Source organism: Ictidomys tridecemlineatus, chromosome 7 (genome assembly GCF_052094955.1).
Source record: "Ictidomys tridecemlineatus isolate mIctTri1 chromosome 7, mIctTri1.hap1, whole genome shotgun sequence".
Classification (NCBI taxonomy): domain Eukaryota; kingdom Metazoa; phylum Chordata; class Mammalia; order Rodentia; family Sciuridae; genus Ictidomys; species Ictidomys tridecemlineatus.
This window is the reverse complement of record NC_135483.1, coordinates 139,135,842-139,163,546: the sequence shown is the minus strand read 5'-3', so window position 1 is coordinate 139,163,546 and position 27,705 is coordinate 139,135,842. Positions and strand designations below refer to the sequence as shown.

The following is a 27,705-nucleotide window of genomic DNA, read 5'->3' as shown; positions in this document are numbered from 1 at the left end:
GGGTCATGTGTTGCCACCAACTCGGTTCATACAAGGTCAGGTTTTACTGCTAAATGACTCAACTGTGAAAGCGATTTGGTTTTTCGGAGCTCTTTGGATTTGGGGATTGTGGAGAAGGGATTACAGACCTACACTGTGATTAAGGAAGATGATTAAGACACCCAGTTTGTTTTGTTGCCCAGATGCTTGACGGAAGCTAAGTTTGCACGTCAGCATCAATGAGAAAAATGTGTGTTGACCTTCCCTACTTCGTGTTTATCAGTTATTTGGTCACTTCTGTCCTCCTCCATGACCTCTGAAGAGCTTGCTTGATACACTAAGCTCTGGGGCGCCTCTTCCCGGGGGGGGGGGGGGGGTGGGGGGGGCATCTGGGAATGGCTTGCAGTAGATTGTCCAGATTCCTACCCCACGATTCACCAGGCCCCACCTTGGGACCTTGGGAGCTCTCCAGCAGACTTAGGATCTCCTGCAGACTTGGAACCAGTGTGGTCCTCTTCCAAGTCCAGGCCCAGGATCCCAGCATTGGGGATGTCACTGTAGGTGATTGCTGGTGTCACTGTAGGTTCTGTGTCTTAGATTCAGGAAGTCCTGCCTGGTGGCATAGCTGACATCACACCATTGGATCAATTCTCATCCTGTTCTCTCTCTATAACCTGAGCCTGGATTGGAGAGCCTCACTGTGCTGTCCCAGGCCCAAGTTCCTACTTTGTCCCCCGATCATCTTGGAAACTAGATGATTAAGACCCTAGAGCCAAGCCCAACACCCAAGCAGCAACACCTGCTAGAGACTGTCACCTCTGTCTTCTCTCTGGTCCTGGTACCAGGGTGAACATCAGATTTTTAAGATGCTGAGTCTCCTCCCTCAGTGGACATGACATGGTGATAATATTTGGTTCATGACAGAGCAGGTTCTCAGATAGATGTGACCCATGTGATCAAAGGGACTGATTTTAACCGAGTCAAATGGAGCTCCTTATTTTTCAGATCCTGCAGAAGCATCCTCTGTCACTCACTGGAACAAATCCTACATCCCAATGTGCTCTTAGGCATAGCCACTTCTAGCACTCGGTAAATTCCACAGCTTGGATTTCCCCAATCACCGTCCAAGGCCTTGCTAAATAAGCAATGTTCAGAGGAAGAAATACTCACTGTGAAATAAAGTGGTTGAATTCCTCACACCATTTTTCTGGATGCAGTAAGGTAGGCGGTGGATTTCTGAAAAACAAAAGCAATTTTTAAAAAGTTAAATTTCAGCAAAAGGCAAGATGTCAACTTGTCTTTACTGATGTCCTTCTAAATGGCTGCAATAAAATCTTCTGTTTCTTCCCGGGTGGGAGTCACTCATTAGCGGTAACATATCAAGTACCAGCACCTGCTCCTGTGGTCACTCATTTCCATGTCCCCCTCTTTTTCGGCACCTGTGAGAGTTACACAGCTCAGGAACATTCTTCAGCAGCGGACACTCTAATGAGGGGTGAGGCAGACGCACCAGCCATTAGAACAGAGAGGATTACCAGGGCCACGAGAAAGCTATAAACATAGTGCTAGGGGCTTTAGAGAAATAGACTTTTAATTGTACAGGATTTCCAGATCATTATGGTACCATTTGAATTAATTATAGGATGCATCTAAAGTATACTCATAAATGTATCCATCACATTTTTAACCATTTCCTTGCGCCAACTTCTGCAGTAGGCCCTGGAGAAAGCAGATCAGTCAAAAGAACATCCCAGATTCCAAGAGGCTCCTGGGTAGAAAGGGAGACTGACATATTCTTTTTCTAATTATTGGAGATCCCAGAGAATGAGAGGACCACAGGAAGACCCTCAGGTAACCAGACCACCTCCTGGTGAGAAAGCAAAAAATAGGAAGAGCCCAGAACATAGATGAATATTTACCCCAAAGAGATTTAATTTTAAAATACAAGTGACTGCATGACTTTTTTTCTAGCCATTAATGGAAATAGGAGCTTGTGGACAAGTCAAGTTCAGTAAATAAAGAAAGGAAAATTTCTGCACACTTAAATTATGACTGCAAGTTTTAAACCATTATATGTGTAATCTGTGTTTTCTCCTGGATTCTAACCGCTTCCCAAAGCTGCAGAGTGCTCAGCTTCAGCAGGCAAAGGAATGGTTAGCACCAAGAATTGCCAGAACAAAATCTGTCAGGCCGGGTATGGTGGTGCACGCCTGTAATCCCAGAGGTTCAGGAGACTGAGGCAAGAGGATCGAAAGTTCAAAGCCAGCCTCAGCAACTTAGTGAGGCGGTAAGGGACTCATGAGACCCTGTCTCTAAATAAGATACAAAAAAGGGCTAGGGATGTGCTCAGTACCAAAAAAGGGGGAAAAAAAAAACTGCATCAGAATAGTGTGATTCCGATTTGCCTCTCAGAATCTAGTCTCTTCTCATATTGTGTATGTGTGTGTGTGTTGATGGAATTTATTCCAGGAGAACTTTGCCACTGAGTTATATCCCCAGCCCTTTTTTCATTCTGAGACACAGTCTTGCTAAGTTGCTGAGGCTGGCTCAAACATGTGATCCTTCTGCCTCAGTCTTCTGAGTAGCAGGGATTATAGGCATGTACCACCATGCCTGGAGTCTCTTTATGGCACAGTTTTTATTTTTGACACATTGCTGTCATAAAAGACTATAATTTCTTTAGTTGCTTTCCCCTAAATGTGGCTACCTGAGTTCTGACTAATATAGAAGTAAAATTATTGTGCAGTATTTCCAGAAACTCTCCTTAAAAGAAAAGAGACATTTCATTCTTTTTCTTCCCTCTTCTTGCATTCTGGAGCATGGAAGTGATGGCTGGAGCTACAGCAGTCATTGTAGACATAAGACAAACTTGAAAATAAAAGCTCTGAGCTGAGTTTGGCAGAGAAGATAGGGAGGAAACTGGATTCATGATGTCATTACAAAGTTTCCATACCAGCTCTTGATTGCTTTTACCTCCTTAAATAGGAGAAAGAAAAAACTTTTATCTCCTTTAAGCTGTTGTTATATACAGCTGAGCCTAATATTTTTTAATTTTATTTATTCTAATTTGTTATATATGACAACTAAAATGCAATTCAATTCATATTACACAAATAGAGCACAATTCTTCATGTCTCTGGTTGTACACAAAGTAGAGTCACACCATTTGTGTTTTCATACATGTACTTAGGGTAATGATGTCTGTCTCATTCCACTGTTTTCCTACCCCATGCCCCCTCTCTTTCCCTCCCTCCCCTTTGCCCTATATAGAGTTCATCTAATCCTCCCATGCTCTGCCCCCATCCCCATTATGAATCACATACTATGTCAGAGAAGACATTCAGCATTTGGGTTTTGGGATTGGCTTACTTCACTTAGCATTATATTTTCCAATTCCATCCATTTACCTGCAAGTGCCATGATTTTATTTTCTCTTTAATGCTAAGTAATATTCCATTGTGTGTATGTGTGTGTGTGTGTGTGTGTGTGTGTGTCACATTTTCTTTATCCATTCATCTACTGAAGGGCATCTAGGTTGGTTCCACAGTTTAGCTATTGTGAATTGTACTGCTATAAAAATTGATGTGGCTGTGTCCCTATAGTATGCAGTTTTTAAGTCCTTTGGGTATAGATTGAGGAGAGGGATAGCTGGGTCAAATGGTGGTTCCATTCCCAGCTTTCAAAGGAATCTCCATACTGCTTTCCATATTGGCTGCACCAATTTGCAGTCCCACCAGCAGTGTATGAGTGTGTCTTTCTCCCCACATCCTCACCTACACTTATTGTTGTTTGTATTCTAATAATGCCATTCTGACTAGAGATGAAATCTTAGAGTAGTTTTGATTTGCATTTCTCTAATTGCTAGAGATGTTGAACATGGTTTCGTATATTTGCTGATTGATTTTATATCCTCTTCTGAGAAGTGTCTGTTCAGGTCCTTGGCCCATTTATTGGTTGGATTATTTGGTTTTTGGTGTTAAGATTTTTGAGTTCTTTGTACATCCAGAGTTTGGTGCTCTATCAGATATGAGTGTGGTAAAACTTGCTCCCATTCTGTAGGGCTGAGCCTAATTTTGAGCCAAATATTATTTCAGGATATTATCCTACATAAGAGTACAATACAATTTGAGAATACAATTTGAGAAGTCATGTAACAAAAGCACAAGTGCAAAGGTGTGTAGAAGCATAACAAAGGGCTGCTTATGCAATGTGGGGAGTTCCAGAGACTTTATAAAGATGAACCTGAGCTGGACCCTGAAGATTATGTTGGATTTTTCAAGTTATAGAAGGCAAAGGAAGCCATTCCAGAGTTAGAATGCAGCATGCACCAAGTCACAGAGGTATTTTAAAAAGTCTGGCAGGTTTGAAGAAGATGAGTAATTTTGAGGTTAGACTTGCAGTTTGCTCGATCGTCTCCAGGCTTCTGCTCCCTCCGTCCTCATCCAGGTCAGTTCTGCAGGTGAGAGCTGCAGGAGCAGCCCACTGCTCAGAGCTTCCCCTGCCCCCAAGCATCTCACATGACCACGAAGTCCTTTCTGGGCAGACTGGACAGACTCAACTGCAACAACGTCATGGGCTCAACGCCAGCCGCCCTCTGGGTCCCCCAATAATTAGGTCAAATATGTGCCTGTCTCCCTTTCACCAGGAGCCTCTTGGTGTCTGGGGCATTGTTCTGGCTGTTTTGCTTTGTCCAGTTACACAAGGAGGGGCATCTCTCTGCCACAGCTGAGAACGCCCTGGCAAGGGTCCAGTGAGCAGCAAATGGCAAGGGTCCACTGTGGCGCAGGAATACCGCGCCTATCTGCTTTCAGCCTGTTCCCCAGCAGGGAACGTGGGCAGGGGCCACTACCTAGGTGTTGGCCTCAGGAGAGCGGCAGCAGGTCACCACTCAGCCCACCCACCCTCATGGCTTCTCCTGAACCCACACAAGGAAACATCTCCACTGAAGCTGAGCTTTGTTGGATTTGGGTTAGAGAAGCCCATTGGCTCTTGTGGATTCCCGCCTCTCCTGGAGCCCACTGTGGCTCTTAAAATGCAATCTTGTGAAAGATTCTTGTCTGTGTATAAGGAAACCCAGTAGGAATTTGGAGAGTTGACAGTGCTTTCTAGTTCTCTCACAATCCAGGATGGTCCCCAGGTAGTAATGCTGGCACCTCCTCGGCTCTGCCAGCCCTGCAGGTGCAGCCCTGCCCAGAGGGTCTGTCTTTAAGAGAAGGCCGGACTCGACTTCCAGAGCCAGTGACTGTGACCCAGGGACTCCTCATGCATGAGGGTGGCCTTCAGATGGATGAGTGGCTGGAAGGCCCACGCAGCCCAATGACCAACTCTCATGTTGAGCAACACAAGACCACAGAGACTGCCAGTCGGCCTAAGGGAAGACGACTATAGTCATGTGAGTTTTGCCCCCCTGGACTGGAAAACTGTGGTTGGGATCCAAAATTCAGTTCCTATTAAGATGGTCCCCTGCCCAAGACAGCATCAGGGCCACGTGAGGCTAGCAGTGAGAGGTGAACCTATAATCTTTCCATTTTGACAGAATCCTGTGTTCCCCAAATACAATGCTGGTAAAGTCAACCCTCCTGTCCCCAAAGCCGGAACAATCAGTCTGGATTCATCCTAGGCCCTGAAATAGAGAAACAGCCCATTGGACCATAGAGGGCACCTGGTCTCAGGTCATTTAACTGAATCTGATGACTTGTGCCACAGTGACTCTGTATGATAAGCTGGGACCACTCAATTCTCTTCCAAAGGTTTATATATATATATTTTTTTTCATTCATATATATATATATATATATATATATATATATATATTAACCTTAAATACTAACAGAATAAGGCTGTTTAGAAACGGAAACCACAATATCCCCGAAGAGGCAGACAGAGAGGCCACAGCATCCAGCAGAAATGATGCATAGGCTGGACGCAAGTCATGGGGAGAAAACAGGCTGGGTAGAGAGGAGGCAAGAAACCTGCCCAAATGCACAGACACCAGGTAGGTGCTTCTCCCTCTGATGCACCTGATATTAGCAGCCCCAGGGTTCTGTTGGTGGCCCTGTTCTCTTCCCATTTCACACATTCACCAAGGGTTTGCTGTATGTTAACAGCTGCCCGACCAGCATCTCCCTCCTTGATTTCTTGTCTGTCTTTTGGGTGGTACATCTGACTACTTCCTAGCTGGTTCCTAGGACACATCTTAAAGTCAACATATTCACAATCTCAACTCCTTCCTTTTTAGGTACTGGGAATCAAACCCAGGGTCTCATGCATGCAAGGCAGGCCCTCTACCACTGAGCTGTAGATCCCCAGCCCTAATATTTTTTTCTGGAACTTTTACATATTTAATACACAACCAACCAAAACCAGTGCAATAGCACCTTCAAAACTAAAGAAATATCACATCCCTAGTTAAATATTCTCAACTGTTCAGATAGTGGTGACATTTTAAGCTTGACATGACAAGATGATCATAACCTTGATACAGCATAAATGTGTAAATCCTTCTAGAGCCAGCTTGATGTTCCTCCCCTTGGAGTTGTATCTGATTTTATTATTAATTTTCATTTGAATCACTGGGGAATGGGACAATTTTGCTTTCGTTTTTGGCCCAGTATCACCTGACCCTGAAAGTCTTGTGAGAAGACACAGTGAGAAACCAAATCAAGTACACACTTCACAATGTCCAAGAAAAGGCCAAGAGTCAACTCCTTCCTTAAAACTGCATTCAACTTGGTTCTCAAAGTCAGAAACCTGGATTCTACATTCTCTTTTTACCCCACAACCAACTGGAGAAAATATAATGGCTGCCCTGAAGATATACACCTTCTAACCCACAGCACCCGTGACTGTGCTACTGTCCATGGTAGCAGGGACCTTGCTGACCTGTCAAGGTGGAAAACCTATAGATGGAGAGGTTATCCTGGGATATGGATGGGTCTGATTTAATCACTTGAGTCTTTTCAAGTGGAAGAGGAGAGCATAAAGAAAACACAAGAGGCAGGAAAGATTCAAAGTATGAAGAAAACAGGACCCTCCATCACTGCCTTTGAAGACGGAGGTGGGCCATGAGCCAAGGAATGCAGGCAGCACCTGGAAGATGCTGAGTCTCAAGTGTACCAAACAACAATGGGACCTCAATTCTACAAACATGTGGGACTGCATTCTGCTAAGGACCTGAAAGAGCATTGAACAAATTCTCCATTAAGCCTTAAAAAAGGAGCACAGCCCAGATAACCCCTTGATTTTACCCAGTGAGGCCATGTCAGATTTCCAACCTAGAGAAATGTAAGATGAGAAATTTGTATTATTTTAAGTCCCTAATCATGGCAATTTGTTATGACAATGATAGAGAGCAAATACATCAATCAAGTCCAAGTGCTCTCAATTCTACTTCCTAAATCCCTCTGTCATTACACTGTCACATCCCAGCCTCCTTATTTTTCTCCTTCTCTACACCCCTTCTCCCTCCCCCAATCCATTTTGCACTAGTTAGCTAGAATTTCTTTATAACATACAAATATGACCAAATATGACCTTGTTGTTTCCTCGCTCAAAATTCAGCAGATCCATACTATCTGTATAACATGCCAACTCCTTTGCATGGTATATGAATGGTCTTGCCCACCTGTCCACCCAATATTCCATGCTCACCCAAAGCCACAGCGCACAGAAAGTGTTCTAAACTGTTCTAAAACTAAAGTGTCCTAAAACTGTTCTGCTCTTTTTGTTTCAGGTACTTTGCACATGACATACCTTCAGTTTAGAGTGTTCTTCCCACTTTATCCACTGGGCAGGCTCCTACTCCTGCTACTGCTCCTTGTATCTATAGTGCCAAGCACGGCAGCACTCAGTAATTTTGGCTGAATTAAGTGACTACATGAATTAATGCACAGAAGCATACAACATGTTGGAAGTCAGAAAGGTTGCCTGGACCAAGTATGACTTGGCTTCCTATGTAACATAAAAATTAGATAAAAAATGGAATAGCCCTTTTGGATATGAGTATATCCCAACTAAATTATTCATAGTAAGCAGGGTTTGAGGAACAAAGGAATGGTGACTTGGGCTGGATTTGATAATATAACCCTCATCCTTCTACTTAGAAAGCCCAAATGTCCCCAAAATGTATATAGTTAAAGAAGCAAACAAATCATGATTTAAGCCTCATTATAGACCTTCTTGGATATCAGGACATTACATACACGTGGTAGGCTGGATATAGAAGGGGGTGAAGACCAACAAGTGTCACAGGTTGAGCATTTACTACCTACACAAACCCCACGCCAAGTGCTTCACATACAGGCCAAACCCCACAATAGCTGGGCACAGTGGAACACACCTGTCATCTCAGTAGCGTGGCTCAGTGGTTAAGCACCTCTGGGTTTAATACCTGGTACAAAACAAAACAAAACAAAAACCCACACAACAGTCCCATGAAATCCTATGGAATAAGAACTCAGTCCTGGGGCTAAGGTTGTGGTTTAGCGGTAGAGCGCTTGCCTAGCATGTACAAGGCACTGGTTTCAATCCTCATACCACATAAAAATAAATAAATAAAATAAAGGTATTGTGTCCAACTATAGCTTAAAAAATATATTTTTTTTTTAAAAAAAGAACTTAATCCAGTTTCATGAATGGTGAAAATGCAGCTTAAAAAGAAAAAAAATTCTCAAAAACATCCAGCAAAAAGTGGAAGAGTCAGGTTTTGAATTCAGATATTTCATTCTCCAATCTCCACCCATGTCCCTGTTTTCTATGTTAATCTCATGAAGAGTCTATTTCTTTGGAAGATGAATTAAGACAACACATTTGTATAAAAAACAACAGAAACCAATTAGCAAGCAACACCTCAAGAAGGTGCAAAATGAAGTCTTCAAACATGCCAGCACTCACCAAAGCCATGTGAGCAAAGCTTTCTCCAGGACTCTAAGTTAATTAAGAGAGACTCCCTGGAAGCTGAGCCTCTGGGACAGGTCCTGAACAGAGGGGACACAAACCAGTTGGCAAGGGGAGGAGGGTGTCAGGGAAGGAGAGGAAGAAAACTGAGAGGAAGATATAGAGACCAAAGCCTACTCATTAATAACCATTAACATACTACAGTTTAACACTTCGGAGTGTGTTCAACAGGAATTCTACTTATTTACTCATAAAAGCAATAAAGCAAGACATTTGAGTGTAATTATCTGTTTGGAAAGTATTAACCGCAGCCACAGAGCTGCCATTCTGATTGCAATTAGTGGATCACATTAATGAAGTTGAACAGGCATGTGCTTGTGTCCTGTCCCTTAGTATCACGCCCCAGCCTAGCCAAAGTGGCTTTTCTCCTAAGTCACAGCTTACATGTTCAATCATTTAAAACGTGTTTATATTTATTAGTAATATGGGATTCCATTTTGGTGTAAAAAATTTCCCAGTACAGGAACACAGAGTAAAAAGCAAGATTCCTCTTCACTCCAACACCTAACCCAGGTCTCCTCCCAGGTCAGTATGGCATGTGTGCTTTCAGACCTTTTATACCCATTTGTTCCAATTGCTATTAACATATAATACATATACTGTTTTTCTGTGCTGTTAAGTATATAATAAGTAAGATATAAATTTTATAACATATTAATTTATATAACTTTTCCAGTTTAGGGCAGTAGAAGTGAGATCCCACACCATACATTAGCACCCTGGTACTTATTTTTTTCCATTCATCTATTGGTAGGCATTCGGTTGTTTCTATTTTTCAGACTACATGTCTAGAAATCATATGTGATTTTTAACTTTTAAAAGATTTCTTTGGTGTCAAACAGCTCTTGCCAGCGAACACTTCAGATTCTATCAAGTAACCTAAAAGCTAGAGCAGGCCATTGATTGAAATGGCTCCCTGAGCAATTTCAGAGCAGAGGGGACCCCAGAGAGAAGCCCAGGAGGAAGTGAAGGAATAGCAAATGGCCCCACAGGGCTGTGAATAGCACCCCTGGGCCACAATTCCACTGAACACATTGTGAGGGTGACCTTGAGTTGTTCAACTCCACCCATGTCAAGCATGGAACCCTACTGCTGGGTTCCATTCAGCCACTTGCAAGAATCTGGCCCCAGTGGTGGGTATCTTGGAGCAACCACCTTTACATATATGATGCAGACCAAGATCTATTCAGAACACACATGTCGCAATTCTGCCAAAGAGGAAACATCTCAAAAAGATAAAGAAATAGCTGAAGACATTTCTTTAAAATCCTAAAATAGATGAAATGAAAATAATATAGAAATCACTTTCATGATGCTATTCACTGCACCCTTGTTTCATGTAAAAGGCACCCTGTGCTACGTGCTCCATCCATTAGAAAGGCTTCTTCCAAACAGAGTCAATCCTTTGAAGTAGGGGAAAGCAGGAAAGGAAGAAATTTGTAAGGAGGACACTAGACAGGGAAGTATCTGGAAGGATGCAAGAACAAAACGCACCTAAGTCACGTCTCAGCCTTTGATGGCCACTAAGAAAGGAAAGGGTCGTGATCAATACCTAGGAAACTTTATTCCACAACAACTGAAGAAATTACGGAAGGCAATAAGGAAGAAAGCAAAGATTTATACTTAAGCTTCAAGCTTGTTGATTCTTTTGATTCTAATTCTGATTAATCTTTCTGATCCTGTCACTTATATAATGTTACCTGCAATGTCAGTCTCTAATCATTAAGATGTAAAGTCACTACATCAAATGACATGGCTCATAATAAACCCATCCTTAACCATTTACAGTCAGTAAGTGACAAAGTATTCCGCTTCCTCTGACTTTTCAGCTCAGCAGGAATCAGCTTCAAAGGTCATTGCAGGATCTCAAGCTCACATGTCCCTATGTCAGCTATTATTACCCGGGCCTGTACCTAAGATGGGAGGGTCATCAAGCACCATCAATCCTTGGCCACTACCCCAACACTTCAATGTTCACAAAAGGCAAAAGTTGCACTCCCTCCAGTCTCTACAGCACAGGGGCACCTTTCCTCCACTGTCCTCTCCTTATGCAAACATGCAGGATTCATAAGCAGCTCAGCCAGGCATGCAGAGTGCAGGAGAAAGTCAAGGGCAAGAAAAGGTGCCATGCCAGTGGAGATGATGGAGGAACAAGTGGATGTGTGGCTCTCTGCCTGAGCCACAGGGTCATCTCCCTGCACCATTCCTTAATCCCCTCCCTTGACAAGAACAAGCACCATCAAATCCAACTGTTAATGTCTAATGTGACAAAGATGTAGACCTTGCCCCAGGGCTGACTAATGACCTTTTTCCTTTGTGGTCCTCCACACACAGAGAGGAGACTACAAACCTCTTTTTCACACATTTTGAAATGCATGATTTTTTTTTTCTTTACTTCATGGCTTTAAAGAGCTATGTTTCAAGTAGATCATGTTCTGTAAATATTTCTCCATCATCAAATTACCGTTTATGCAAGATCTTTGGGATTGTACTCTTTTAGGATGACCACTCTAGCTTGTCTGAACATTGGGGAGATATAGAATAACACTGCAACTGGATTAGCATTTTTTCCTCAATATTTATTTTTTAGTTGTAATTGACCACAATATCTTTATTTATATGTGGTGCTGAGAATCGAACCCAGGGCCTCGCACGTGCTAGGCGAGCACTCTACCACTGAGCCACAACCCCAGCCCTGGATTAGCATTTTAAAATCATAAAGGAAAAAATTTTTTAAATTATAAAGGAAAAAAAATTCATGAAGGAAAAAATAATTATAGGTAGCGGATGAAAATCACAATGGTACAGTAGATGATCAGAGGACAGCAAAGGCAGGGGTTGAACAGCTGTGATTTCCTGGAGCTTCCATCACTTTCCTCTGGTGATAAGTGATTTAGAGTATTTTTATACGAAAATCACTAGGGAAGGCAGGGGCCATGGTTAACAATAAAAATCCAAACTTCTCTTTGTCTGGGTCCTGCACTAATTTGGAAACAAGATTAAGTAGTCAGCAGGTAGGGTCTAAAATAATACCCTGGACCACCACAGGCCCCTCATGAAGGGCAGAGCTTTGGCCACTGAGTTTCCTATACCGAGAGCAATCAAGCTGCAGTCGGACTCCCCAGAAAAAGGAGAAGGGGACCAGCTGGGCTGTGCCTGTGCTTTTCCTCCCCAAACTCACTTCTGAACCTCTAGAGTCCACTTTACCTTCTGAATATAGCCCCTATTGCTCTGAGGCTTGTTTTTAAAAGACATGTTTTTTTCCTCTCTTCTCCCCTCTCCCTCTCCCTAACAAGATTAGGGAGACAGTGTTGTCTTTTCTTCCCCTAGTTAATTGTCCTTGAACACACCAGCCACAGGAAGGAGGTGGCTGCAGAGGATCTGGGAAGTGAATATCTCCCAAATTAACAAGTGAATCCTAACACACCACTGGGCGCCCTGGGACCCCTGCCTGACAGAGCACACCAGGAATGCAACATTCTAGGAGTTTCTTTAGAAAATACCCCAGTTCTTCCTGATGGGCAGAACCAAGGCCTCTGGACCTGGAGTCCCCTGTGCTTCTCCTTAACTAGCAAAGCAATAAACCTTCTATTTCCTCTTTCTCAAAATCATGTCCTCATTATTAATTTGGTATGAATTGGCATCAGGGACAAGGACCGAACTTTCAGTAACACTAGGATTCAGTCAGTGTGGGTACAATCAGAAGATAGATACCACACCAGTAATTTTAGTGGGGGAAAATTTGATATAAAAATTATTAGCATGTGATAGAGGATTAGAAACTGAGGAATAAAGAGAACTAAAGAAATCAGGAATAACAGATATGAGCTGAGATACAGTACCCAAGAGGCAGCACATCAAAGCACGCCTACCCCCAAACACAAGGCTGAGAGTCCGACTTCACTGGAAAGAATGTAATAATAATGTCACTTGGTGGTGAAAAACCCTTGGGAGGGCTGGGGAGCAGGAGATCACCTGCTGGGATATTTTTTGAGACTCACTGGGAAGCCCCCCTTTTGAGCGCTAGTAAAACCAGCCGGAGGGGAGGGGACACAGCAGGGCAAGTGCCTTGTGTGTCCCAAATGCCACTGGGAGACAAAGGCCACTGAAGCAAGAAGGAAAAAGCACACCAACACCAGTGTCCCTTCCTCCTACAGTGGCCTTCCAGTGCCCTCTACTGGCAAAACTTAGCATCTGTCACATGGCAAAGGAGACAGGTTCACCAAGCCCACAGAGCAGAGCTAAGGGTAGATGTGGCATCCAAAGGCTGATGGCTGGCACAGGAATGATGTGACTGAGAAGACAGAGGCAGGGGTGTCGTGATGCTCCCTCTTTTTTTTTTATTTTAAGAGATGAAACATCAGATTTTAAGAATTTTCAATTTCAGGCTGACAACTTCAAGTTACCCATTGAATGAGTCCAGTCTCCTGTGACATTGTAAGAACAATTGCTGGAGATCTGTGAGAGGTATTGAGGAGATGGTGAAAACCCTCCTCTTCTACCTAAGAAGTGTGTCTGCCATGGAGCATGAAATGCCCTCAATATGACTCCTTGCTTTCCATCTGAGAAGTTCCTTATTGAATTGGGAATGTTATGGGAGGTATCATATTATAAACTTTTACTGGCCAAAACTGTCCCTGGGGATAAATTACAGTCAAGAATGAAGACTTACCAGAGAAGTGAAAAATTGTGCTCCATTTGTGTACAATAAATCGAAGGGCATTCTGCTGTCACGTATAACTGATTAGAACAAATAAAAAATAAATTAAAAAAAAAAAGAAAAAAGGGGCTTAGAAAAAAGGGGCTTAGAGTCAGGCACATTGACACACACCTGTCATCCCAGCTAATTGGGAGGCTGAGGCAGGAGAACCATAAGTCCCAGGTCAGTTTAGGTAAATTAGCAAGACCCTATCTCAAAATACAAGAATATAAAGGGCTGGGAATGTAGTTCAGTGGTAAACCCCTTTGCCCCAGATTTGGTCCCCAGTACCTACCCCCACCAAAAAAAAGAAGGGTCAGGTGGCATGGCACTTCTTTTTACTCTTTCTGTTCCTCTGTTTCTAAGATTTATCCCATCATAGGAAGACAAAAGAAGTCAATAAAAGTCTGTGTAGGCCAGGAGCAATGGCACATTCTTGTAATCCCAGCAGCTTGAGGCTGAGGCAGGAGGATCTCGAGTCAAAGTCTAAACAACAGCAAGGTGCTAAGCAACTCCGTGAACCCCTGTCTCTAAATAAAATACAAAATAGGGCCGGGGATGGCTTGGTGGTTGAATACCTCTGAGTGCAATCCCTGGTACCAAAAAAAAAAAAAGTCTGTGTGATTCAAAACTCTTGCAATAGGATTGTGGCCACAGAAAGGGAACTCCTCTTTCTTCTGGGCCCCAATTCCCCATCACATCAGTGGAGTGCTGGGTTGACAGGAAGTAGGCTGAGGGAAGCAGATCATGGTTCTTTCTCCTACTCTCTCAGGCCAATCAGGAACCCAAGACTTCCCTATATACTGGACCGTTTCTCTGCAGAGTTTAATATTATTTCTGGAGACTGAGTGATGATAATAGCATGGTTAACATGTCTTGAGAGCTTACTCTATGTAAATACTGCATGAAGAATGAACTCTATGAAGCATATTTTTTAAAAATCCCCATTTTATAGATAAGGAAACCAAGATCCAAGAAATTCTGAGTCTGGTGACATCGTGGCCAGGCTTCAAATACAGGCAACCCAACTCTAACTCTTCACTTGCAACCACCTCACCAGCCCACCCAGTTGGTTAACAAGATAGCACAGCATCTGTAAATTATGCCATTCATGATTCAGATTGAGCAATTTGTGCTATATTAATGGGAATAGGAATGTGATGTGGGACGCTAGTCAGCTTCCTGGCTTCCTATCAAGTTACATTTTGTCCTCTTGGATCACCAACACATATTTTATTTGGGATGCAGAATGATCAGTAATAGGGAGTATAAGCTGAGAACGTTTTCATCTGTCAAGTTTTATGTGCTTTCTGTCATTCAACTCCCTCCAAAGTCACAGCTGGTAAAACCAAATGGATCATTTTACCACAATCAGACCAATGTCACAGTTCACCAAGCACCATTTGTCCTCTAAGGCAAAACCATGCACCTAATTATAACACCCTGTTAATAAATTTATAATAGACAAAAAGGAATCGACTGCTATGGATTTTTTTCCCTAGCAAAGCAAAACCATTTAAAGGGCAGATTGCACATCTATTCCTTCTTTTATTGTTTCCATAAAGTTAGCAATAGATTCTAGACAGGAAAAATCAGGGCAGACCTCAGATGAACAGATTGTATCATCAGATCCTACCACATTGTCTCTAATGGGGAAAATTAGCAGCTGAACATCAACACCTGTCACCATGAGCAGACCCTGGCACACACACCAGGTAGGACGGCTGTGCAGTTCCTTAGAGCAATCTGAGCCTGGGCCACCAGAGACAGCACACATGCCAATGCCCACAGAAGCATAGGCAGGCAGGCTCCATTTAAAATTAGGTGGATGTAGGAAATGCCAGGGGAGATGTAGCAGCAATTCCTAAGAAAGATTGGGCATGAACAAAAGTAAGCTCTAAAAAGGCTTCGTAGAAACAGTGCTAACTACGTAAGAATGGGATTGCAGACTTGGGCAGAGAAACCAGCCCTGGCAGGAACCACTGAATGTTCATCTCCTTTCAAGGGCAAAAGATGCCCAGCAGCACCCCTTCTCACCCCTGGGTGGCTTGGGTCATGACTCCACTGAGCCGGATTACGGCCGATTGTTTTCCCCAGCCTCAAGGTCAATTGCAATAATTGCTACTGAATAGATTATTCCACAAACCCTGGCAATTTTCAAAGGGGACCCAAGTGAGGAAGCCCACATTTATTTTTCTGACATTATAAGCATGTCTTCTCTTTACAAGGGTTTCGGCCATTTTTCTGCCTGGTTGCCTAGCAACCCTTTAAAGGGACAGAAATATGGGAGAGGGATGCTGGAGACTTACAGATGAGTGAATTTGTATTTATTTCCCAGATTCCTATTCCAAAAATCAATCTGTTGCCTTCTCCTAGGGCAGGAGTAGGGTAGGCAAGGCAGGGCTGTGCTGTAATATAGCAAGAATACACAATGCCAGAAAGTGCAGCTACACAAGCGGGTTCAGCATATGGGATATTGCATATTAGTCAGCTACATAAACATCAAGTCGTGAGAAACATGTTGAGTATAAGAAGTGCCAATCATCCTCTGTCAAGAAAGTCTCAGACCAGCCTTGAGGGAGTCCTATAGGCTCTCCCACTGCATCCTTCATCCTGTCTGCCTGACACCACTCCTTTCTCTAAATTACATGTCCGGCAAAAAGGACATTTCAATTCAGTTGTTCAAGTTCATTTGCAAGGAATTAAGCTAAGTGGTCCTCTACAAATCTTTTAATTTCCCATGACTGTGGTTCCTTTCCTCTTCTTATTTTATATGTTTAAACTTTCTCTCTCTCTCTCTCTCTCTCTCTCTCTCTCTCTCTCTCTCTCTCTCTCTCTCTTCCTCCCTGGGCTAGGTTAGTTAAAATTTTATCTATTTTATTATTTTTATCCAAAAAAGTTTGTGATTTACATGTTAGTTCTACTGTTCTGTTTTCTTCTATATTGTTTCACTAATCTCCACTTGTACTTTATTAAATCGTTCATTTTGCTTTACTTTAAAAAAAACTAATTTCTTGAGTTGGAAGCTTAATTCATTTATGCTTGTTTGTTCATGATTATTGATACAAGTGTTTGGGACTATGAATTTACCTCTAATCTCTGCTTTAACTATTTCCCATTAATTGAATGTGCAGTATTGATTCTGATATGCAATATTTTGAACATTACTATTTTCTATTTATCTACCTCAGTTTCCATTGAGATTTTCTTAGCCTGAACTTTTTGCTTTCTGTGGGATTTTTGGTTTGTATTTTTGTTGCATTATGGTCAGAGAATATTGTTGGCACTACGTATAAATTTGGAATTTGAGAATGTTTTTATAGGCTTTGTAGCTCTTGTAATGTATGTATATTTATGTATATGAGTTACATAGATCTTTAAAACATATTTAAACATAAGCAATATATTCATATGTAATATATAGTAAATATACTTTGTAAATATATAATTATATAAAAACAAGTATAATAGATACATAGATATCACAAACTCTATCCCTTAAAAATAGAGAATGTGCTTCCCAAGTGTCCATGAAACAGTAACAAAAACATACACTGTTGCTTTTCTTAATCTATTGTTAAAATATCTCTCTCATGGAATGAGATACGTTCATTAAATGAACTCTGCAGCCAATGTGAATCTCTTCATACTTTCTGAAATTTCTGTTTTATGAATGTGATGCCACAAACAGATATGCATCTGACATCATCTTTATTTTAAAATAACATCTATAAAAAAGTATCTTCTTGGACTAAATGTTTTTGTCATGAGTTCAATATTACCTATTAAACTAAGTGGTCCTCTACAATTCTTTTAATTTCCCCTGACTGTCGTTCCTTTCCTCTTCTTATTTTGTATGTTTAGATTTACTCCTTTTTTCTGGACTAGGTTAGTTAAAAATTTGTCTATTTTTGCTTTATAAAAATCAGGATATTTTAAAGAAATTGAGAAAAAAAATGAGAAGACTGTATTAAAGGACTATCTTAACCCACAAGTTTCCCATTTCCTGTTCTCTTGATTTTTTACTATAGACTTCAAGTTACCTTTTGTCATCATTTCCTTTTAGCCTGATGGAAAACCATTAGCATTTCTTGTACAACAGTTGAGCTAACAACAAAACATATTCATATTTGCTTTATCTGACATTGCCTTTATTGTACCTTCATTTTTTGAGGGATAGTTTTGCTAGATGTAAAATTCTCAGTTAACAATCCCCACCCCCCAAGCAGTTTGAATATGTCATTGCACTGCCTTCTGACTTCCATCTTTCAAATGAAAAGTCGGTTATTAATCATACTTATGCTCCCTGTACATGGCCAGGTACTTTTCCCTTGCCAATTTCAAGATTTTCTTTTCTTCTTTCAACAGTTGACTATAATATGTTCAGGTGTCAATCTCTTTATATTTATCGTGCTTTAGGTTTGTTGATCTCAGTTGTATAGACTGATTTTTTTTAATCAAATTTGGGTGGTTTTCACCCAGTGTGTGTGTGTGTGTGTGTGTGTGTGTGTGTGTGTGTGTGTGTGTTTCCTCTTATCTCCTTCTGGGAGGCCTTTATTTGTGTGTTGGAATGCATGATTGTGTTTCATGTGTCTTTGTAGCTCTGATCATTTCACTTCAATGTATTGTTGTTGTTGTTTTCTCCTCCGTGTTCTTGAGATTGGTTAATTTCCACAGATCTATTTTCAGGTTCTTTAAGTCTTTCTTTTAACACCTCAAATCTGCTGAGCTCTTGAGTGAATTTTTTTTCATTTTAATGATTGTACTTTTAACTGTTATTGTGGTGGGATGGAGAAAGCATAGCATCTGAAAAGGGCATAGCTCATGAAATTTAGCTTCATGAATTCAAGTCTGCAACCACCATTTATCAACTGCACACACTGAAACAATTTACTTGGCTTCTCTCTACCTTAAATTCTTCATCCATAAAATGGGAATACCAATAGTGCCTAATTCAATGGGCAGCTTGAGAATTGAGGTAATATGTCAAGTGTTTAAAATAAAGTTCCATAAAGCAAGGAAGCTAATCAATAACTCTTTGATACTATTAAGACTGGTGATAGAGAAATTTTGTCATCACTAGCAGATATGGACTAGAGTTAGTTTTGTTCCCTGTATCTGAATACTGGTGTAAAAGACCCACAAATGTGACCCTTCCAGCCTCTCTTCTCAAGTTGCATTGTTCCATTGGTATCGTTGGCTGTCTCTAAAGTATACTCCAGCCACACCACTAGGGCTATGCTAAGCTCACTTGGTGAGGGCTTTTGACACATGATGTAGATTTTTCTAGCTTCTTGCCAGAGTTTGGATCTACAATGTTCCCCAGAGGCCCATGTGTTAAAGGTTTGGTCCTAGTCTGTGGCACTATTGGGAGGTAGTGGGACTTTCAGGAGGTGGGGCCTAGTGGGAAGTCATTGGTCACTGGGGGTATATCCTAGAAGGGTACAGAGAGATTATCAGCCTCCTCCCTTTCTCTCTCTCTTTAACTCCCAAGACATGAGGTGAATGGCTTTGCTCTGCCACATGATCCCATCATGATACACTACAACAGGCCCAAGGCAATGACGTCAATTGATGATGGACTGAAACCTCCAAAACTATGAGCCAAAATGAACCTTTCCTTTTTATTAGCTGATTTATCTCCAGTATGTATTATAATGATGGAAAGCTAATATGCCTCCTCCCTGGAAGATGTGGACCTTGATTCTCATGCCTGTAGGTGCTAGTGATCCTTAAGCTCTAACCCACACTAGCAACTCAGAATCACAGCACTCTACCTACTGGATGATAAGCACATTCTCTGCGTTGAAACAAGTTAGTGGGTGGCTCTGCCCTTGCCATCCACTACCTTGAATTTCTTGTATGTGGCTCTTACCTTGAGCTAAATTTTGTCCAAACTCCTTGAGACAATGAAATTTTGTCTGGAATCACTTGTCCTGTGGGTACAACCACATCAGCACCCTGGGTCCTAGTTCTTCCCAGTCCCAGCCATTCATTTCTATTGACCCATGATTCTGAATGTCTCCTTCACTGTGAGCCAGTTTTTCCTTCCTAATCCTGGTTCTGCATTGACTGCAAAGAATCTAGGACTATAACATTCGGTAAAATCAGTGTGTCCTGGCAATGATTTACAAAGTGGAGTTTTGAGAATTCACAGTTAATCATTAACGTGGGATTAAGACAAACCCTTGTGAACCAAGCAGACCAGATTTTTCAGTCCCATTTAAGGAAAGTCTAAGCAAAGATAAAGACAAACTGTCTAGCTCTCACTCTCCATTCTTCAAACTTGCATGCAACTCATAAGTTTTCCAATGACAACTAACATTGCTTCACAAAGCAATGTCACAAATGTATTTCATATGATTCTCAAAATGACCTTGTGACCTAGGTTAGGTGACAGGATCACTCCTATTTAAAAGATGGGGAATAAATTCAAGGAACAAGAAATACAACCAAGTCACTCAGCTATTTGGTAAAGAGCTAAGTTTGCAAACAAATGTTTCTTGCTTTCAAGTCACTGAGTTTCTCAGTGTGTTCCACAAATCAGTAGTCTCATGAGAAATTCTATAACCAAAGAATTCAGGAAACGGTGAGGATTTTGTCATGATGAAGACTCTGAGGACCCATGGAGTAAATAAACCTGGTTGCCTTTGTCTTCCACACTTATCTGACCGCGGAACCCCCTGCCCCTTTTAAAATAACTGTTAGCATGCCTTCGAATTTTGGAAAACACTGTCCTACATCACACCACCTCATAGGATACACCAGGAATGCCAGGTTGAATAAAGAAGAGGCTCCTTGGAGGAGAACTCTTCTCCTGATAACCTCCAGCTTTTCACCAAACACTTCCTTCTGCATGCAGGTAGAAAGGGACTTGTGATGGATCAAAGCAGGAACAAATCAAAATACGCAGATATCTTTACTATAAGATCTGGAACCTTCTCAAAGTAGCCCTATTAGCGTTTTTCAGAACAGAGTTTACAGCACATTTGCATCAGAATAATGTTCAAGAAATTTGGAGAACATGAAGATGACCAGCCTCAATGGCCAGATCTAAGGAAACAGAATCTCTGGGGATAGGACCAGGGAATCTGCACTTTAACAATCTCACTAAGTGATTCTGATATGACTAGAATTTGAGGAACATAGCCTAAGGTAGTCAACAACAGATGTGAGATACTTTTCCAATTAAATCAAAGTCTCAAACTAAAATGAAAATGGCCCAAGATGCATCCAGTAGGGGACTATTTGGTTCCTCGGTAAATAACCACATCTCAATGAGACCAGCTTTCCTGGGGAAGACTATTCCATGGTCTATCAGATCTCTTCATTAGGGAAACTTCCCTGCTATTCCTTCTAAGTAGCTTTTCTTAATTTGATCCTATTACTCCCATGCTTTATACACAGCTGAGTACAGCAGTTATACTCCATAAACAAAAATGCCACACAAATGCCACTCCAGGATTATGTTTCCATCCAAGTACCCTCAAATGGCCACTTCTCCCTACGTGTCCAGGGCCAGCTTTTATAGGTCTCCGATCTTGATTTGAGCAAATAGTTCCATCTTCAGAGTCAAGTGTTCAGCGACCAATGGCCCCATTGTGCAAACAGATGGTATTCTCACAGCTCCTCGGTCACATTACAGAAATTGGGATTCAGAGGGCGGCTCAAGATGGAGACACTTAAGGAAATTGAAATGTGACCATAACTATTGACTCAGTTATAAATGCTGTGATTTCCTGGTCTTGAAAAAAGACCATGAACAAGATAACATCAGTACCATGACAATCAAATGGAATGAGCCAAGGCAGCATGGGGGACTTTTGGGTTGCACACCAGGAAGTACCTACTGAGGATCTAGAATATTAGGAAAGGCAAGCTGCCAATAGGCGGTGCAGCATCCTCCATGGGCCATTCAAAACAGAAATATGACCCTCCACGATTTCCTGCCCAGGCACAGGTGGGTAGACAAAAAATGACCTTTACAGCTTTCAGAAGGAAGATTTTCCGAGTCTTCAAAAGAGGCACTTAGGGAAGATTTTTCTTGGGAACAACAAAAAAGTTCAGGAAGAGCAAATGATCCGTTTAGAAATCATTTGAAGAACTTCAATTGATTTTCCTAGGAATAACTTGGTTTCAGAGTACCTTGGAGAAAGTTCAAGAGATCGATATGAATATATAGATGTGCATGCACATTTGCATATATGACTGAAGTTTAGAAAATAACACTTGAGGAATAATGAATATGGAGTACTTGGCAAATTATTTTACCTAAAAATGCAGTAACAATCAGTGGTTACCACTATAAACAACCTATAAACAACCCACTAAGCAAGCTTTGGAATCATCTGTCATTTTGAGATCACATTTGCATTGACCTGCTTAGATCCTAGGAGAAAAAGAATTCAGTCTTTCCAGCTGTCTCTTAAGATCAAGGTCCTAGGCACAGAAAGAAGCAACTGCTGGAAGAGCCTGAGAGTGTGAGCTCAGACTGCCTGTGTTCAGTCCCCAGTTCTACTGCTTGCTATCTGCATAAGCCTACACCATTTCTTACTTCCTTTAAGCCTCAGTTTCATCGTATATAAAATAGGATCGCAATGATACCTATTTTTTTTTACAGAAAGCAAATGAATGTTAAATAAAATGATTTGTGTAAAACATTAAACACAATGTCAAGCATGAAATACACATTGGATAAGTTAAAATCGTCCCTGTTATCAAGAACTGTAAGTAGATCACGAGTCTCTTCGCTTTCATTAATTCTCCAGGTCATCCCTGACAATGTATGAAAACTTTATAAGGAATCAGTCTTCAAAATAAAGCAAACTCACCAGAATCATAAGTTATATGCTACTTTTAATTCCTGAAGGTTTATCTTTTCAGAAGCAAAAGAAAAGGGGGGTTTTCTTCTTTTTGAGAACCCCCAAATAACAGAATAAAACCAAGAATAAGATGCATGTGATTCTGAAGCAAAACTTGACAGTCTCCAAAGTATCAGTAAAGGTCTTAATTACAATTTCTATACAGTTAATGAGCTTCTGCAAAGAATGGCCAATGCCCTAATTGAAGAACTACCCTCGAGGAACACAGGGGGGACAAACTTGAGTAAGGCCGAGTAACACAATGTTGGGTAACATACCTTTAATGAATTCTTTTATATATTCTAACTCCAGAGAGAAAATCCCAGCACCAGCAAGAGATGCTTTTCTTCAGACAATTCCCAATCTAGAAGGAGCACCCGTCTCTATGGACGCACCCAAATCTTACTCTTCCATTAGGACTTGTCAACCCATCCCCACCAGCCACCCTAAGACATTGGTTCAAAATACATTCACTCACTAATACTTAATTGAATTTGCTACAAACAATAATTTAAAAAAACCTCTGTGCTGAGAACTGATATCAATGTGTTTTTATCTATACTCCCCGTTTCTTAACCATGATATATATATATATATATATATATATATAAAACACATGGTATATATATATATATATATATATATATATATATATATATATATATATATATATATACTCTCCCTTTCTTAACCAAGTTAAAGATCTAATGAAAGGTAATATGACACACCAACACAACCAAGATAATGCCCAGGAGGGAGAGAGAATGCTTGAGTGGGGTGAGCCAATAAATGGCACGCTAACCTGCCTGCAAGAAGTGTCACTAGGCAGGGGTTACACTAGGCAGGAAGCATATCCTTCCTGTGGGTGACAACACCTTCAGGATCTCCTACAGATGGCTCCTTGCTGTGACCTCACAATAGCTGCTGGTTGAAGACATGCATGAACAAATGCTACTGAGCCTCTTTGCCCTCATCCAGAAAAGCAGGAAAATCAAGTTCAAGGTCACAGAGGCTTTCTGGAAAGAGGTGCTTGGAAAAATTTGACCACACCAGGATTCTAAACTGCACACTACATAAGCCTAATGAAGATGTGAGCTGGGGGTAGAGTAGCCAGCAGGATGCTATTTTTCTGGAAATGGAGGAGGGGGGGAGCACAGCTCTCCCCTCTCCCCTCTTATTCGTCAGGCTTCTGGTTCACTGAAACCCAACCCGACCCTTGTTTTCTTTCCTGGGCAAGTAATGAATGGCGGTAATTATCCACGTGGGGCTCTGTGTGAGTCACAAGGCAGCTCTGGCTCCTGTCTCCCTGCAATTTTGAGCAGAGTGTGTGTGTGTGTATGTGTGTGTGTGTGTGTGTGTGTGTGTGTGTGTGCGCGCTTCACCCACCACTATTGAGGGATGCAAAATAGATGACAATCACATTGCAGCTGGCTTTTGAAGACTTGATGGGCAGCTGGAGAGAAATCTTCTTGCAGCTGCTGGGATAAGAGGGTGGCCAAGGGGTGGGCGTGGAGAGAGGAAGAGAGGTTCTATCAGGAGAGGGAAACCATCAAAATGGATTCAGTATATTCTCAAAGGGGTATTTCTAAAAGGCCAGGGTTGCTGATGGCAAAACTAAATTAGGTCCGGGCAGCTGGTTGCATAGCTGTTCCTTTTAGGAACATTCTGGGTGCTCAGGTCCAAAGATAGGGTCACTGCCTCAGACAGCAGCAAGATCAGACTGGACCAAGGCTGACCCTGAGGAGGAGTACAGCCCTCAGCCCTGAAGCAAAGGGTTTTCAGTTGCAATGTTCTTCTTCCTTCATCTGGAATCCCTTTGCTATGTGAAAGTTATTATGTTTTTCAACCAGTTAGATAAGATGATTTCTAAATTCCCTTCTACTCTGCCCAGGTGAAAAGGAAGAGGACTCTCATTCACTTACTGAGCACTATATGCTTGGCCCTAGGCCATAACTGTCTTACACACACACACACACACACACACACACACACACACATCACAAGGGAAAGATCAGAACCCTCAATTTACAGAGGAGGAAAGCAAAGTTCAGAGAGGTGAAATAACTAACTCAAGGATGTAAAGTGTCAGGGTGAGTAACCCAGGCAGTTACAAAGTGTCCCACCCACAGTGCCATGCTGTGCCTCCATCTGGTCACAGGGTACTCTGAATTACGACTTCACAGGCCGTTGAAAACCATTGTTAAACCTATTATCCCATTATCAAGGATTAGTTGGCCTCAGTGTGAGACACAAGAACAGGCACCTGCCTGGGAACAAGGAGAACAAGGGAGGCCCAGTGCACAGGTATTGTTCTTGGAGAATGGCCTGGGAAGGGCCCAGAAAGACGGGAGGCAGAAGCTGCATGAGGAGGTCAGGGGACAGTCACAAGTGGGAGAGTCACGGGGGCACAGCTCTCCAGAAAAAAAAATAGCAATGCTGAGCTGCAAATCAGCTTCCTGACTTGCCTCCACCAGCCCTAACTCAGCTATTGTCCTAGTCTCAGACACATTCATTTTAGACCCCAGCAATTCTGCCCCGATGGCTTAAACACTTTTAAAGAAGGTGGGCAAGGGCACCCTGCCTGCGCAGCATGAGTGTGCTCCACGGTCTAAGCCACAGTGTCATTGCCAGGGCAGCCTTTTCAAATACACAGATACCATACACATATTTATAGGTGACATTTATTCAAAGAGTCAGAGAGTTTCCAGTCTCTAACAAACCAGGGCACAGGTGTAAGAAATTGCCATACACTCCTCCAATCATATTAGACCTCACAAAACTCCCTTAAAACTCTCTGGAATATCTCCTAACAGAACTGGATTTTAGCCTTCTATTCATGAAAATAGATAATAGAATGATTTAAAAAAAAAAAACCTGCTTTGGAACTACTGGCTCATCTGGTCTTTCCCCTGACACATTGGTGTGTGTGTATGTAAGTTACCAGTTATGGGACTAACCAGCACATGTTCACTGGGGCCTAACCAAGAACCCCTTATTTATATCCTATTTCCAGCTTCCCTTAAATAGTTCAAGTAGATCTATATCACCACAAACTTACAGGTAAAATAGATATGTTAGTCAGTTTTCCATTACTATGACAAAATACCTGAGATAATTAACTTATAAAGAGAAAAGGTTTATTTTGGCTTACAGGTGTAGAGGTTGCATACCATAGTTGATCCCATCACTATAGGCCTATGGCAAGGCAGCATATCCTGGTGGGAGCATGTGGTAGAACAAAAGAACGTACATCATAAAACAGAAAGCAAATGGAAAGAGGAAGATATGTGGGTCCCACAACCCCCTTCAGGGGCACAGCCCTAATGACCTAAAGGCCGCCCACTGGAACCACCTCCTAAAGGTTCTACCACTCAATAATACCACCTGGGAGACTAAGCCTTTGACATGTGGACCTTTAGGAAACATTCAAATTGCAAATAACAGCCGAGGGGAAAGGCAATGCCTCTTCCTGGCTAATGGCCCTTTGCCAAGCTAAATGCAGTATGACCCTAAGGTCTCCTCCAGTCATTCCTGAATGGCATGTCAAAGCAAGAGAGGTGGAGCAAATTAGGCATCAAAGATGCTGAAGTGCAATGAGAGATTTTATTTTTAATGAATTTACAAAATGTCTTTTAATGTTTCCCTTCCTAACACAACTGAAGAACTACAAATTTGGAAATCAAGAATGCCAATTGCTGAGAGTGGAGGAAAGGAAAATGCCAACATATGGGTTACTCTTGTCTAAAACAGTAGTCTAGATCCTGCATGTCCATAGTGGTTAAGAAAACACAAGGGTGACATCATCAATGGAATATAGAGCTCCTCTCTTTGTAACCTGGAGACATTTGCAGGTATGTGGTGGAAAATCCCCACTCCATGCGAGAAGCTCACTATATTAAATGCAGCCAGAACTCAAACAATTGTAGGTAAATGCACCACCACCCCTAAGTTGCAGTAGGTGTCATTTTTCCTGGTGAACAGATGGAAGTGTTTATACATGCCTCTCACCTCCTGGGACAGTGGTCAGCAGCATGATGCCCAGGGCCAAGCAAAAGTCTTCCTTATCTGTAGCTAAATAAACATTTCCACTCCTTCCCACTACTCTTCCACACAGAGATCACTATGGCATTTAACGATTGGTTTAGGTCAAACTTTGTTCACAGTCTAAGAACTGGTTTGTTAATCACCAGCAGCAATTCTGGTCCCTTTCCCTTCCACAGGCATGAGACAATTTTTACCACATTTAGTCAGGGCTCTCTTTGTTGAGTACTATACTAACTTTGCAGAGTAAGACCCTCCTGACGGCCAAGGGCTGTATTAAATACTCAGGGTGCCCTCCTCATACTCTAATTGCTCATGGATCAGTAAATGCACCTGTAAAAAAAAAAAATGCTGTCTAGAGTCTCAGCTGGATGGGTCAAAAGGATGCTTGTGTCAGATTTTGGCACCCCCTTTGGTTCATCCTATCCCAGAGCTGTCTTGGAGAAATCCATATGCAATCTCAGCAAACCTCAACTATTCTCTGAAAACATTTGTGACTGTGAAAAAAACTGAAGAAATATGCATCTCAGGAAATGTGACTGCATGAGTAATAGGAAGCACTTCAGAGGGCACAAGGTAATGTGAGCTACAGAGAAAAATGCCCAAGAGCCAAAACAGCACTGGCAAATAAGAACACAGGTAAAAGACCCACACTTCCTGATTCTAAACTTACTACAAAGCAATAACAATCAAAGCAGTATGGAACTGGCTGGAGAACAGACATGTAGATCAATGGAATAGAATTAAGACTCTAGAAATAACTCCATTTATCTGTAACAGATAGATTTTCAACAAGGGTGCCAAGACCATCCAACTGAGAAGGAACAGTCTCTATAACAAATGATGCTAGGAAAACTGGATATACACAGGCCAAAGATAAAGTTGGAACCATAACTTACGCCATATATAAAATTAATTCAAAATCAATCATCCACAGACTAGATATAAGAGCTTAAATAGAAAAGAGAAGTTGGAGCAATAAGTGAAGAGGGCAACGAGGGTTCAGGACAATGGGAAGAGAATGGAAATGTGTGCAAATATCTAATGGCAGAGGCAAAAAAAAAAAAAAAAGGAAGCCAGCTGTCTTTGGCATTTGGAAGATTTTTCAGTAGTACTTTGGACTATTGCATGCAGATCTCGGATTTTTCGTGCCCAGTATTTTATAATATG

At 41.7% G+C, this 27,705-nt stretch overlaps 1 protein-coding gene across 9 annotated transcripts in view; it reads right to left on the bottom strand.

The window, feature by feature from the left end:
- The window catches only part of Myo3b (myosin IIIB), a 505,529-nt gene that overhangs the window by 378,074 nt on the left and 99,750 nt on the right, over window positions 1-27,705 (bottom strand). For 7 of the 9 annotated variants that reach the window (XM_078017569.1, XM_078017565.1, XM_078017563.1 and 4 more), the window contains exon 8: window positions 1,150-1,215. In XM_078017569.1, the coding sequence (XP_077873695.1) occupies window positions 1,150-1,215 (66 nt within the window). Of the gene's footprint in view, window positions 1-1,149; window positions 1,216-1,372; window positions 1,414-25,645; window positions 25,710-27,705 lie in introns of those variants that run through there. The other 2 variants (XM_078017571.1, XM_078017570.1) reach the window with 2 other exon arrangements.